The sequence below is a fragment of the Gymnogyps californianus genome, chromosome 20, assembly GCF_018139145.2.
Source record: "Gymnogyps californianus isolate 813 chromosome 20, ASM1813914v2, whole genome shotgun sequence".
Lineage (NCBI taxonomy): Eukaryota > Metazoa > Chordata > Aves > Accipitriformes > Cathartidae > Gymnogyps > Gymnogyps californianus.
The window spans coordinates 9,393,683-9,407,994 of record NC_059490.1 but is presented as its reverse complement, the minus strand read 5'-3'; the positions used below and the strand labels follow the sequence as shown (position 1 = coordinate 9,407,994).

Here is a 14,312-nt window from a genome sequence, read left to right as displayed (position 1 = left end):
GCTAGCCCTTTACCAGCATCACATATATAGGTTTTATGCTTTCTCTACCCAGCAGAATATTTTTCTAAATATTAAAAGTTTAGAAGTATGACCTTTTTGTAAGTGTGTAGCTATGCCTGTTTGTAAGGATAACAAGGTAACATCTTTCCTTCACTATTTGTTGGACCTAAGTTTGGCTGGTCTGGTCTGCATGGCCACAAGAAAAGCAAAGCTGAAAAAACTTTCTAGCTAAATGTTCCAATATCCTCCTCCACACTGTCTTTGAGTAATTCCATATGCAGATATATTTTACTTATATTGTTAAATCTTACCCTTAGTGCCCATGGAGCCATTGCTCTTATTTATACAGGTATATTATGCATGTGACATTATACATACAACCAACGTAATATGATGCAAAATCTTCATTTACTGTGACAAAGTATTTTTCACCTTACTCCACAGATAGTTCACATGCATGTTGGTCAGGAGAAAAGAAAAAAGGAAAAAAGGAAAATATCACCTTCGAGCTGAGACTCACACCAAGTCACAGAAGTTTTACAAAGACTGCTTCAGTAATTTTTGCATAACGCTTATCAGGAGTTTTGCTTAAGTGGACACATCTCTAACATGGAGGACTGAAGAAACGCTAAAGCATCAATGCACCACGCAGCAAGGAACATTCGTAATGACTTCTTATTACATACACAGGAACATACATATCCACTGCAGACAAGTTACTTAAGCTCACCGTACTGACATTAGGCACAAAACTTTTAAGAAAGCATCCTTTTGTTTTGTAGGAGTTAAATGGCCTTAGGAAGCAAATGTTATTAAAAAAAAAAACAAACCAAAAACGCAAGCCACTAGCTGAACTATTTTCAAAGCTCGCTTTGCCAACTACTTGCAACTGGCAGGCTTTTTTGCAGAACCCTCGGTATGATAACTGGCTCATACTCTGGTTTCCATTGTATTAAAAGTAATGAGACACTCAATGCTGACATCAGCATAAACCAACCAATTCACAGATTTGTTTGGAGACAAGGATTTGCTCTATAATGCACACGTATCGAGAACTACACAACACACAGAAGTCTTCGCTGCCATGACTGTTGCTGTTTTTACCATACAGTATCAAAAGACAAGCAGCAGTATACAGACCTTTCTCCTTATTCTTTCAAGCTCTCCTACAAGCCCAAAAAGGAGCCAAGACTAGCATTATTTTTATACATTTGTCCCTCGCAGAAGCATGAGGAAGACTGTTCAGCAAACAAAAACTGATTAACTTGATATGACAGGTACAAGCAAAACTCTTTAATTTTTAAAGTAAATTAACAAGATTTAATAGACACCAGAATGAAAAAGACGCATCTTATAGCTCACCATTTAAAAGATGCAATTTGAAGGTCAAAAGCTTATAGAAGCATTCCCTTATCCAACCATTAATCAAATTGTAACCATTTCCTTGAGACTATGTCTTGTACATAATTCATACCCAACTGTTCTCAGGTCTGAAACGATCTACTGCCAATTTTAAAAAAATCCAAGCGTATAGGTAACCACTTTAAAACAAGAACGAACCTATCTGATAAAATAACTGCTCATCAGACCAGTGAGAGACCATTGCCTTCTGAAATTTGAAGAGATGTCCTACTTTAAGGTTTGAGTTGCAGGAATTACTATAATCAAGCCTCACTATCACAACAAAAACATAACCTTTGAGGTTGTTAGAAAATAAAATAACATTTCACTAACTTCTGTCTGCCTCTAGCTATGTTGGGGTAGAAATAGACTTACGGTTTTTTTGGTATTACATACAGTAAATAGCTTCCTAGGGAAAGGGGGGGGAAAAAAAAGATTGAGTGAAGTCAATATTACTGATCAATCAGCATCTCTGAACAAGTCTCCTTTTGACATGCCCCCAGGCAACAACAATCCCTGACCATCAACAAGACAGTTATCCAAGGCTTGATACGAGAATTCAGATATAGCCAGTAGCAGGCATTCAAACATATCTCCAGGGCAAAGAATGAACTTCTAGAATATACAGGCTGAAGAAAGAGAGATACAATTTTTTTTTTTTTTTTAAATCTGATATGCATAGATGTACACCCACAAAACTGTACATTCCCTTTTGAAGTGATCTTGGGAAGGGGACGAAAGGATTCTTGAAGGCTGCCATATTTCAAATCCCTGAGGGTTGATAACCAAGATGTGTTCCAGACACTGAATGTCCATTGTTCACTGAAACTACAAATCGCCACAAAAAGAGAGTCAAAAACTGTCAAAATACCAACCTCTCCTTAACAGGCATAGTTTCATACCAAAGGAAGCCAGAATCAGAAGTTATTAACATTGCTCTGGCATATTTCTAACTACAGCTCTTTCAAGGCCCACTTCCCCAAGAGAAGTCTGTCAGTAGGCAATAAAGGACAGACTAGCAGCAACATACTGCTCCTAGCCCCTCTCTTCAGGACAATTCTTCACCTACCGAGTAGAAAAGTTCTAAATGAGGCAGCACCCTAACCTTCAGCAGCAAACAATTCCCAATCAATTTTGCAGGTAACAAGCCTCTGCTAGGAAGTAATTTATCTTTCCCATTGAAAATGTAACAAGCAATCATTGGGAGAACAGGGCAACGTGAATTACTAGGAGAAATTGTCCACCAATGAAAAAAATCCACTTGGTCTATGACAAAGGTCAGATAACATTGTTTGGGTTCAGCCATAATTCTTTCTTGTATGAGGTTCACATTAAGATTTTGTGTAACAGGAAAAAGTGCAGGTGCAGGCACTCCTCAGCCATCTCCTCCACAATCTACCTGATTAATATCTTTATCAAGTTCTGGTCCGAAAAGCTAAGCAGACTAACACACTCTAAGGGATTACAACGTCTCCTTTTAATTAAAAGGAGACAAAAACACGCCTGCAAAACCAAGATGTCAGATACATCTACACATAGAACATAGGTAACAGTCTCATGAGTGATAAGCATTTATGTAGAAAAATATCTAACAGCAAGATGTGTGGAATAGCTCTACTGAAGCGCAAACATCTACAGGCAACCTGAACAAAGAAAATACCCAAAACAATTGCAAAGACATGGCTGGAAGAGACTAATCCGCTACTATCTCTCCCTTACACCCTAAGAGAGGTTAAGAGTTGGTAAGTACCTAGGATGATACGTGCTTATCTACCTGCGCAAAAGTGTAATTCCGTAAAGCATAAATACACGCTGATCTAACACCACTATTTTCAAAAGGCACCTCTCTACTAAATCACTAGTAGATAGATTCAAGAGAGAATGCAAAGAAAGTTGCTCAAACAAATAATTTTGATGGCCAGGTAGTGCAGAAATGCACTCTCCAAATGACTTAACTTCTATTTAACCTTCCACTCAAAAAATAACGTAACATATTTGTCTCAATTTAATCCCACCAGCCAACAGCATACAAAATTCACGTAGATACTTTCGCACAAGTGTTGGTCTTTGCTCAGGGCAGGCCCAGGCCAAAACCAGCATTTAGTCTAAGTTACATCTCAGTCATACAAAGGATGTTCCCTGCAGGTCAAGGCGGAGGTTATTCATAGGGCAAAATAAGGAAGCCTTAAATGCACTAAGATATCAAGCAACCTACAATATAAGTGCCATTTAAGATGCAAAGTTTCTAGTTCCAGGACAGACAGGAATACAAGCAACAGCCCAATCTTTGAAGTCAATTATTCAAAGAAATAAACATCATTTTAGTGCGTCAATTGTTTTTCAGATCATATTATTTTTGTATGAAAATTCCACACATTATTAAATCGTTTCAAGTCAACTTCCTCAGTGGCACTTCAAACTCATATTTGTTCTTCAGCTTACCCACAAACACAGACAGCATTAACAATTTCTGGTTACCAGGTCACCAAACCTTGGTCTCATTTTACACTTCAGTAATCTGAATACTGTACATTATTTGAAAGGAAATTGGAGTGACGTAACTCTTTTTCCCCCCCTAGAATTAGTATAGTCTCACCACTAGACTTACACAGATAGTTTAAAAACCTAACTTCTTTACCTTACTGATAAGCAACTGGAAAGCCATCTACTTTGGGAATTGAGATCAACAAGTAAACATTTTCAAAACAATAATGTTGTACTTCAAATTTGGCACCTTGAGAAATATAAATATTGTCAGTCTTTCAAAAGTCTAACTTTCAAAGCAGGTACAGGTTCAGCGCACTGGGAAAGGGGGAGAGAGAAATCATAAAAATACAAGGTTTAGAGATTCTTGCATGAAAACAGCCAGCTAGTTTCAGATGCCTTCTTTTGAGGGATTCTCACCGATGATTTGACTTCCAATCAGAACAACTCCATACAGTTCAAAAGCTGCCCAGATCTCTACAATTCTTATTACATAATAAAATGAGGTTTACTATTTGAATTTGAAAGTTCTAATTGCCCAACAAAAGGGACCTTATCAAAACATGTTTAAGACATCACTTCTGAATCACAGGCACAGCTTTAGGCACAGCTTTCTTGTCAAGAAGCTGCCAAAATTCGTAGGCTTGGTTTTTTTCAAAAGAAACAAGTAGGGAGCAAAAACTTTTTTCTTGAAAATCTGGCAGTCCAAGACAACCTAAACACAGACAGTAGCTGTTTGATCACTGCGCTGCCATAATAATTTGATGTAGATTGTAGCAATAAGTTTATCTTATCTATAGACAACAGTCCATCTAGTACAGATTTTCTAAGGGCTGGCAGAAGACAGCCCTGAGTTAACAGCATCCTTTCACTGACCAAAAGAAGGTATTAATTTCTTCCTACCTGAGAGATCATGATGAATAAGGTCAGCAAAGTTGGGGTCATCACCCCACCAAAATATCCATAGCTCCCTGCGTCCAGGTCTCTGGTCTCGGCGCCAAACACTGAGTACGTCCGCCTTCAGACAGCGACTGAAACTGCTCAAAATAGGGTCCTCTTCCGTGACCGGAAAGAGAATTGGGGCAGATGTTGGACCCTGCCATACATATCGCTTCCATTTAATCCCAGTTAGATCAGCCTAAGGGAAGGAAAAGAACAACTGTCAGACACTGGGGTAGGTACATCCCCAACAGAAACATCCTGCTATAACAAGATGATGGCACAGGAAGAAGCGGCTGGAAGGAAGGAAGGATTAATCCAACAAAATTTAACAGAGGCCATACTTGTAAGTTTTGTGTACCTTAGAAGATAAACTGGAAATAATCAGCCACCCTGTTTTAAAATCTCCTTTAATAACTAGAGTAAAGCAAGAGCTGTTCATTTGCACTGCAGGTTTAAGATTACAGAGAGAAAAGTCAGATTTGATTTAAAATAAAAAAGTGAAAGACAAGTGAGTAATGTAATTATTTGCAGACTGCAACTGTCCAATCTACTAAACACTTGCCTTGGCAAAGAACATCTTTCTTTTGGCTTACTTATGCATACACTACCTTTTCAAACCAAGATTACTCTAAGGAAATAGGTAATACAGTAAACCTAACTCAAGCATACATTCTTCCAGTCATCTACTACTTTGGAAAATTTCACAAGTTTCCATTGTGAAAAATTCTCTGTATCTCACACAGGAAGCCTCTCAAGTACACTTATTTTATCAAGAGCTACCACACTTTTCATTTCTCACACCACATTTTAAGAATTTAAATCCTGGTTTTGTCATTAAATTATATATGAGACTTGTGTCCACGCCGATTATGATCCACTAAATCCCCTTCTAGGCAAAAATTCATTTGACTCTGTAAGTAAAAGAGTTACTACTATATGTAATGGGAAATAGACAATTCCTGGATTATCTACAATGCAATACCTTACCAAGTTTTAGTACTAAGTTTTTTTGCTTGAGCACAGTCACCTTAAGGCGTGTAAGGGAGGGATTGCCCCTGGGGTCTCTTTGAGAAGGGAGAATGAGGTAGGCTGGCATTTCCTAAGAAGTCACTATTTTTTTTTCTTCCCAATATGACAACACACAAAAGATTACTGCAACATTTAAACCTAACATGGCAGCCTTCCTACCTTCAGGAGGAGAAGGAATTCAGACGAAAGGTAGGGAGTCTGCAACAGTTGATACTTTAGAAAGACTTTAAGATTTAAAAATGCACTACTAATATGGAGCTGCAGGCCTGATGCAGGCTGCAGACACGTTCAGGCTGTCCAGATTCCCTTCCATCCAAAAATATTAGTACCACAGCTCAGCACAGGTTTTTACTTATAACAATCTCTACAATAATAAATATCAGGCAGTCAGCTAAGATTAGCTAATTCGCATTAAAAAGCAGATGAAACTGCTCAGCACAGCCACCAAAATTGCATCACAGTCCAGTTAAATCACATTTACTTTGGGTACTACCAAAATCAACAATTTGAACGATTTCATACTTGGGTTAAAAAAGACTACAAAATGGTGCACAACAAAACATAAGATACCACCGCTTCACAGAGAGTGCATCATCAAAAGCAGACCTCCAGAACGAAAACAAGCAGCAAAGGAGATCACTTTAAAAGCAAGGAAGAAGCGAGGTTTCGGCTCAGATTTAGTCCGGGATGTCACGAGTGGGGAGAGAAAAGAGAAGGTTCCCCGAGATGTGGGGCTGAAAGAAGGAGCAGCAGATCTCCTTACCTCCTGCGAGAAATACCACGTTCAGAAGCACAGATAGGAAGATACGGAGAAAGGAGGAAAAGTTGCAGGCAAGGAAAGCGAAGGAAAAGGCGAGTTGCAGGGAGGATACTATCCAGGAAGAAAGCGGAGGGAGGGGCAAGGCTAGACAGACAGCGATGGAGGGGGAACCAGAGGGGCATGGGAGAGTTGGCTGGCTCCAGGCAGGGCCTACTCTGAGGACTCATCCAACAGAAGCTATGCTAAAAATGGCTGCTTTGCTTCCACTACCCCTTCCTCCCCTCCCCCAAACCTCCTCTCTCTTTCACTCTATGTCTATCGTGCGTGTGTGTGCCGGTGGCCGACACTTACCAGGCAGAAGAGGTTGGAATGGCAATCCTCCAGGCTGGCCCCGTTCGGCACGAAGCAGGAACTCATCCTCACAGCCACAACCCACACGCCATTATCCCACAGCCTCCGACAAGAAAGAAAGAGACAGACACAGAGAGAGAGAGAGGGAGAGAGAGGGAGAGAGACAGACACCGAGAGGGAAAGGGGGGAGGGGGGACTATGCACACGCACAAATAATAATACAATTAAATAAGGGATTTACATACAGACACACACGCACGCGAAATAGTGGCAGGATAAATAACCCAGGAGGAGAGTGGTATCGGAGAGGCGGGTAAAAAAAATACGTTTAAAAAAATAAAATAAAAAAAAAAATTAAGAGAAACTCGGAACGTTTTCTCTTCTTCTGGATATCAAACGGCGGGGGGGTAAAGCCACCGTGGAAGGGGAGAACAGAAAGAGGGAGGTGGTAAGTAATCCAACGACGACGGGAGATTAAGATCAAAATCCTCCCTGTTCCTCTTGTCTTCTCATTCGCATAAGGAGGAGAAGGAGAGGAGGTAAGGTGAAGGGGTAATTGATCCAACAAGAGAATAAAAATGGGGTAATTAATCCAGGGGGGCTAGGGGTAAAAATCAGTTGACATCCCTCCTTCCTCTCTTCTCAGATGCCAGGCAAGAGAAGTAGGAAAAAATAAATAATCCAGTGGGGGCAATTAATCCAGAAACCTCCCTCCTCTTCCTCCTGTTTCTTTAGTCATCAGATGAGAAAGGGGCAAATTGTGGAATGACTGGGAAGGATTGGCTGTGGGAGAGAGAAAAATCCAGGCTCGTCTCTTCGGAGTCCGAGGGCAACAGGGTGGGGGGGGGGGTCAGATTCTTCTCCCCTGCTCCAAAAATATTCCAAATAAATTAAAATTTAAAATCATAAAAACAAACTTTAGGAGCCAGAAGCAAGGCGAGTCTGAAGAATTCGTAAAGGCAGGACAAGAAAAATTTCCTGGGGTGTACCCCAAAAACACATCTGCGGGGGCAGGGGAGGGGGGAAGGTATTCCTTGAGAGAGAAAGGCCGCAAAAGTCTCCTTAGCAGCCCAGCGGGGGATTAAATTCCCCTGTGGAAACCCCCCCTCCCCAAAACGAAATACTCTTCGCAGAGAGGGCGAAACCAAAATATCCTCCGTTGGGTAAAAATCGTTCCGTGGGGAAGGGAGGGAGGGGGAGAGGGGTGGAAGGAGGAAATTGCGGGTGACCCTCGAAGTCTCTTCGGGGAAGGATGGAGGAGTCTCCCAGAGGCCGATCCCCAGTCTTTTCGGGGGAGGAGGAAGGGGTAAATCGCAGAGTGTCTTCAGGGAGGCTCGCCCCCCCCAGCTGTCCTCCGGGGCCGAGGGAGCCCCACAAAGTCCACACAGCTGGGCGGGTCTCTTCAGGGGAGCCCGGACCCCGCCAAGTTACCGCCGAGAGCCAGAGGAAGGGGGGGATCCGGGGCAGGGAGGGCCCCTCCACCGCGCCAAACCCCGCAAGACCCCTTCGAGCGGGGGGGGGGGGGGGAGGTGAGGCGGGGAAGGACCAGCCTCGCAGCTGGGCTGGTCCCTTAAAAAAATAAAGGGAAAAAAAAAAAACAGGGAAAAAAAAGGGGGGGGGGGCGGAGAAAAATATAAAATGATAGTCTTCAAACGGAGCGATCTCTTCTGCGGGGGAGGGGAGCAAGCCCCGAGACCCCCCGGCGGGGCGGGGGCCCCCGCGCTCCTCAGGTGAGGGGGCTCCGGGAGGGCCGGCGAGCCGCCGGCTGCCGCGGGAAGGCTCCGCGCCGCCCCGCTGCGGCGTCCCCGCGGGGGCAGTAGGCGGAGGGCCCCCTCCCCGAGGTCTCCTCGGGAGGGCGGGGAGGCGGCGGCCGAGCCCCGGGCTCTCCTCAGCCGGAAGGGCCGCGGGGGAAGGGGTCGGAGCCCCACAATTCCCGGCCCCGCCGCCGCCGTGCGCCGAGACAGAGGGACGCGGCGGCCGCTGCTGCTGCTGCTGGTGGCGGAGTCGGTGCCCCGAAGCCCCCGCCGGCGGGTCTCCTCCTCGCTTCCCCTCAGCGGTGCCTCTGTCGGCGGCTGCCCGGCCGCGGCATCCTGGTCAGCCAGCTCCCCCTCAGCGAGTCTCCCCCATGTCGCGTCGCGGCCGGAGCGGGGAGGGGGAGGGAGGATTCTTCTCCCGTTTAATTCCGAGCCCCTTTTTCTTTAATGGCGGCCACAGGGACGAGAGTCGGGGCCCCCCTGCCGCGCTCTCATTGGCCGGCGCGCCGTCACGTGGGCCTGCACAGCGATGGCCGCCGTCGCTGCTGGGGGAAGGAGGGTGCAGCGGCGCGGCGCGGCCGCCAGGCGCGTCCTCGGCGCTGGAGAGCCGCCCGCCTTCCTCGTTGAGGAGGCCGCCATCTAGCGGCCGCGCCGAGCCGTGGCGCAGCCGGCTGAGCCGCAGGTTTGGGCGCAGCGGCAGCGCGGCCGCCGGTTCGAGTCCCGCCTCCCCAACGGCCCCGCGGCTGCTGGGCCCCGCCGCCCGCTGCCCACCGCCCCCGCGCCGAGCTGCCCGCGCCCGGGGCCGTCGTGGCTCCCACCCACGCGTGGGCAGCATCTCGGGGCTGTGCAGGAGGCGTTTCTCACGCATCCACCGCTGCTGGTCAGCCTGGGGCCAAAGTCCGGGCACAGACTGTCCCACCAGCAAAGAAAACACTCGCCCTGCGGATTTCACCTCTTGGCAGGGGTTTTCCCCGAGATCTCTGTGCTCAATACTGTGCTGGTGCTTTACACCACTGAGCAAATTCCATACTAAGGATCTCGCAGCCTTTTTTAAAAAGATATGCAAGTATTCGGACAGCTTGCATTAATATTTAATGCAAGCATTAGTGCTTTCGCTAGTCCCGCAGACATCGTATCTGCTGGAGCAGAACCGTACTCCAAAATTCAATTTTTTTGATGCAGATACATATTGTGCAGTTTGTGAGGATGAAGTAGGTGGTTTCTCTGTTACTATATGCACAGATTTGCAGGAGGACTTGGAGATTATTCAGAATTAAGAGGCTACAGTGACAGGGAAAGCTATTTTTAAGAGATATTTGGAAAGTATATGCATCTTGTTAATCCTCTCATATTACATATTAATTTTCTATGCAATGGTTTGCACGTAGAATGTAAAATTTAAAGTTACTATATACAGAATTTTTTGACTGCAAAGTTAAAGTGAAAATACAAACCAATGTAAAGTGCCTAAAGTAAAACCTGAATGTCTCAGCTAACATGACATTCACATTAAAATATGATACGTTCATGCAACAGCAGCACATTGCATCACAACTATGCAACATGATGATGTTTCAAAGGCCCTACAAATTATTTCAGGACTCACGAACAAGACGAGCGGCAACCTTCTGCAAATGTCTTGATAGAGTCGGAGGAAAGAAGGACACTATAAATAAATTTGTATGGTAAGTTAAAAAAAAAGTGAGGCTAGATATTTTCACCAAGAGAAACTTTGAAGATTTACTCACACTAAGACTATTTTTGTATGTCAGTGTAGGCAAGCAAGATTCTTCTTTTTATCTAAATAGAACCAGAGTATTTTTAACGCAGGAGATTCATTCCCTCACTGCTCATCAAAACACGGCAGCTGGGGACGGAGCCGGGATGCGGGGGGAGGGCGTGTGGAACCAAACCCCTTTCCAAGTGGAACAGATGGTTTTCTCCGTGGTGACTGCAGACGAGGACCGCGGTGCGAGGAGGATTCGCTCTGCGGCGGCACTCAGAACCCGCTCCTCCACGCTGCCGTGGGTGCCGAGGGGCACGGGAAGGCCCTCCGAAGTTTCAGCGCGACGCTTTGGTCATTAGAGCGATTATCTCACTGCGCAGAGAGATGTTATTAAGTCACACCTCCCGAAGGAGAAATCCAATGCTTTGAAGGAAATAAAAGAAAGCAGCATTCAGCATTAGTACGCAAGAACTGGTCTGGTTTTCCCTCTAAGAGGAAAAAGTATCCTTTGGTAAAACTGGGATTTGGTAGAGGGAATGGAAATCCCGTACGATGACTCAGCGTGGGCTTGATGCACAGCACATGTACTCTTCCATTTCCCCACTGATTTCAGGATGACACCAGATTTTCACTAGCTGAGAATCCATTTCTTTTGCCTGAAACAGCACAGCTCAACGTCTGGAAGAGAGGATTAATCTAGTGCCTAACACTGGTTTTGGCATTGATTCACTTCACAGTTTTGAGGAACCAAGCTTCTGTGTCTCAGTTTACTTATTTGTAAAACACATTTTGAGATCTGGTTCATTAGTACTTGCATATTAGTCACAGTAAATACTTATATAGGACCCCGGCACAGTCAAGTGCAGAACATAATTTTTCCAGTAAACATAAATACAGGATGAAGAATTAAGAAAATATTGACAAAAGAGGAAAGAAAACTAACACATCAACTAGAGATTTTTTTAAGAGTCGTTCCCTTCCTGCTTCGTATCTGAATTACAGAACCTACAAGCCACCAGCTTTCCCAGTTACATGTACAGCACTAAATAACAGTAAGACACACAGGATAACAGTCATATCCATGTTTGGCAAATTTTGGACCCGAGACATCGCTTGCCCTTTGCATACTGTACGTGCTATTTGGGAAATAAAGCCTCCTTAAAAATGGGGAGGAGGCAGATAAAAAAACCCAACAAACGTTGTGGAAAAAATGCTATTGAAAATATGCTTCCTATTTTTCAGATAGGTTCTCGTATAGTTCTCATCTCTGCAACTTCCAGAAGTGCATTAAGCTGCATAATTAGCATCTGTCACATGTAGCCTTTTCCTTCCCTCTTCCTCTCCCTAGAGGGAAACTGCATGAAGAAATTTTAATATAAATTTTAGTATATACACTGTGCAGTGCATTCGTATTAGGAAAGCTAGTCAAGAGAGTTTCTGCTCGATCTTAGGTTCATCTTTGTGTAATATAAACTTCATCAGTTAAAAAAAATGCTACTGATCCAATTTAAAAATTAACTAGTCCTTTGGAAAGACAACAGTAGCGGGGGCGGGGGCGAGATGATCCCCGTTGCATCAGATTTAAACCAATGGAATTGTTAGGAACTGGGCAGTTAACGCTAGTCACTCGTCCTGGTATTATATCCTTACACTCATATAGTCACATTGAAACATCTAACCAAAAGTAGTAAGGGATGGATGATTTCCCCCTTTAGTCAAAAGTATTTATTTTGAAAGAAATAATTGTATTTTGAAAAACATAAAAAAAAAAAGTAGGACTTCATATTGCTTTTTCATTCACATTAAGAGATACTCCACTGTTGAATATAAAAAGTCAATGGACTACAGCATCTCCTAGTGAATCTCTGTAGACAAACTTAAAAGAAGATGCTACCTTTTAGAAGTAAAGACTAAAAGGAAAGAAATGCAGCGTAAGAACAATAGCAACATGAAAAACAATGACATTATTTAGCCTTCGATTTCCATTCAGACTCTCTACCAATTTTTCAAAGTATTTATTTTCTACTTAATTAGTTCAAAGAAAATTGAGATTATAGGATTAAACATATTGCCAGCAACCTGAGGTATGAAGTGCAGACTGAATGCTTAAACTTCAGCTACAGAGGTGGTAATTATTGTAATTGGTCCATGTGAAGCAAATATATCAAGTAGTATAGAGTTCAAACTCATGCCAGTCAGTCTCCAGTTGGCACCGACAGTTCTATCAGGAGGATACAGAGGTCTCAGCAGGACTTACTATTGGCAACTGTTCAACAGTTCTCTTCTCCAAATGGTTTCAAGGGGATTTGGGTGGGAAGAAAGATCATTTTTAACAAATTAAACTACCTAAAAATGGCTAGATGCCCAGAGCCACCTAGTCTGCATTAGTCACTACTACCAAACCATTTTAAAAAGAAGATTAAAAATATCATTGCTGTAAAGAAATGTCTATCCGGCTTTAACAATATGATCAGATCACTGCAAAGTTACCCAAACATGTACTGTACACCATACTACAAGTATGTATACAAATATGTCCAGAATAAAAGGTATAGCAGAAGATTTACAGTGTGTGTTTCTCGGAAAACAACTAGCTCAAGTTACTGGAATCCAAGTATCCCTATAAGGACATGCCATATAGTTTCAAGAAATTAGAAGACCACTTACTTTTTAATTAAAAACGACAATAGCAAAGCCCTCATAGGAGATAAGATTAGGGGGACTGTTTATTTCCCATTAGTATTTATCTTACAGCATTTGTAAGGTGTCCATAATTGTGGTGTAAAACGTAATTCAGATTTGCACTGAGAGTTTCCACAGGAGACTCTGCTCTGTGCCTTATTGATGTTCAGCTGCTTTGTTCAGATTTTACAAGAATGCTTTTTTCAAATGGTGAATATGTCATTTTTAGCAGAGGTCTGTAAGAGAAGATTCGAGTTTAATGCACGGCAATAAAAAGAGGAATATGAGAATTCTTGCTCTCTTTAGTGTCAGCTTTGGTTAAGACGTATGAATGCACATGAATAGTCTTGTCAGAATCTCTGGGGCTACTGACATTCAAGATCTAACATATTATTACTTCTGACCAGAACATTAGCTGCTATGCAGTAAGGAGAAGGGAAAGAGAAAAAGATAGGACCACTCCCTAATCAGACAGAAATTGTTATGTATTTCTCTGGTTGGAAATCTCTGAACAGAACTTTTCTGCTGTGAAAATACAATGCTTATTTTCTCCAATCTGAGATGAATGACTGCACATACTCTTTAAATCTGCAGCAGGAAAAACAAAACAAATCATCGTTTAATGCCTGATCTTGCACCTTTTACTCACGGAAAGGATCCTAGTTAACTCATATAAATAAAGACTGGACAAGCAAGTATTACATCCTTGTGAAGGACGCATGCTTATCAGAAGAAAGGTTCTAGCATTTCTAGCTGCTGACTATTTTTTACCACTGAAAGTTTCTTTGAAGTACTAGTTTCAGATAAAAATAAGCTAATTAAAGAATTTAGTTAAAATAAGATAATTTTAATTCAAATGTCAGTATATATCAAATCTGGATGCCACTACAATGGAAAGGTTCATTCACCAGAAGCAAAAATCTTACAATGTGCTTCTGGCCGAGTTAAGAGAAAATATATTTCAGATTTTTGTTGTTGTTGTTGTCAACAATTTGTTTGTTGTTTGTTTGTTGTTTGGCAACAATTTGTTGCCAAATAAATTGAAACTATTCAAAAGCACTGAAATTAGTTTAATCAGTATGTCTTCTGAAATTTGAGATGGATGAGTACCTTTCATTTATAGTGCAACAAAAGAGAATATCCTGCACTTTGCAACTGAAACTACCTTTAGTCCACATTCACG

At 42.9% G+C, this 14,312-nt stretch overlaps 1 protein-coding gene across 1 annotated transcript in view; it reads right to left on the bottom strand.

Moving 5' to 3' along the window:
• Window positions 1-7,091, bottom strand: part of MED13 (mediator complex subunit 13) — a 55,075-nt gene extending 47,984 nt beyond the window's left edge. Inside the window, exons 1-2 of the mRNA XM_050908845.1 lie at window positions 6,968-7,091; window positions 4,789-5,023 (exon numbers count right to left, since the gene is read on the bottom strand). Of these exons, the coding sequence (XP_050764802.1) occupies window positions 4,789-5,023; window positions 6,968-7,033 (301 nt within the window). The 5' untranslated portion in view covers window positions 7,034-7,091. The remainder of the gene's footprint in view (window positions 1-4,788; window positions 5,024-6,967) is intronic.
• Window positions 7,092-14,312: the final 7,221 nt, after the last annotated feature.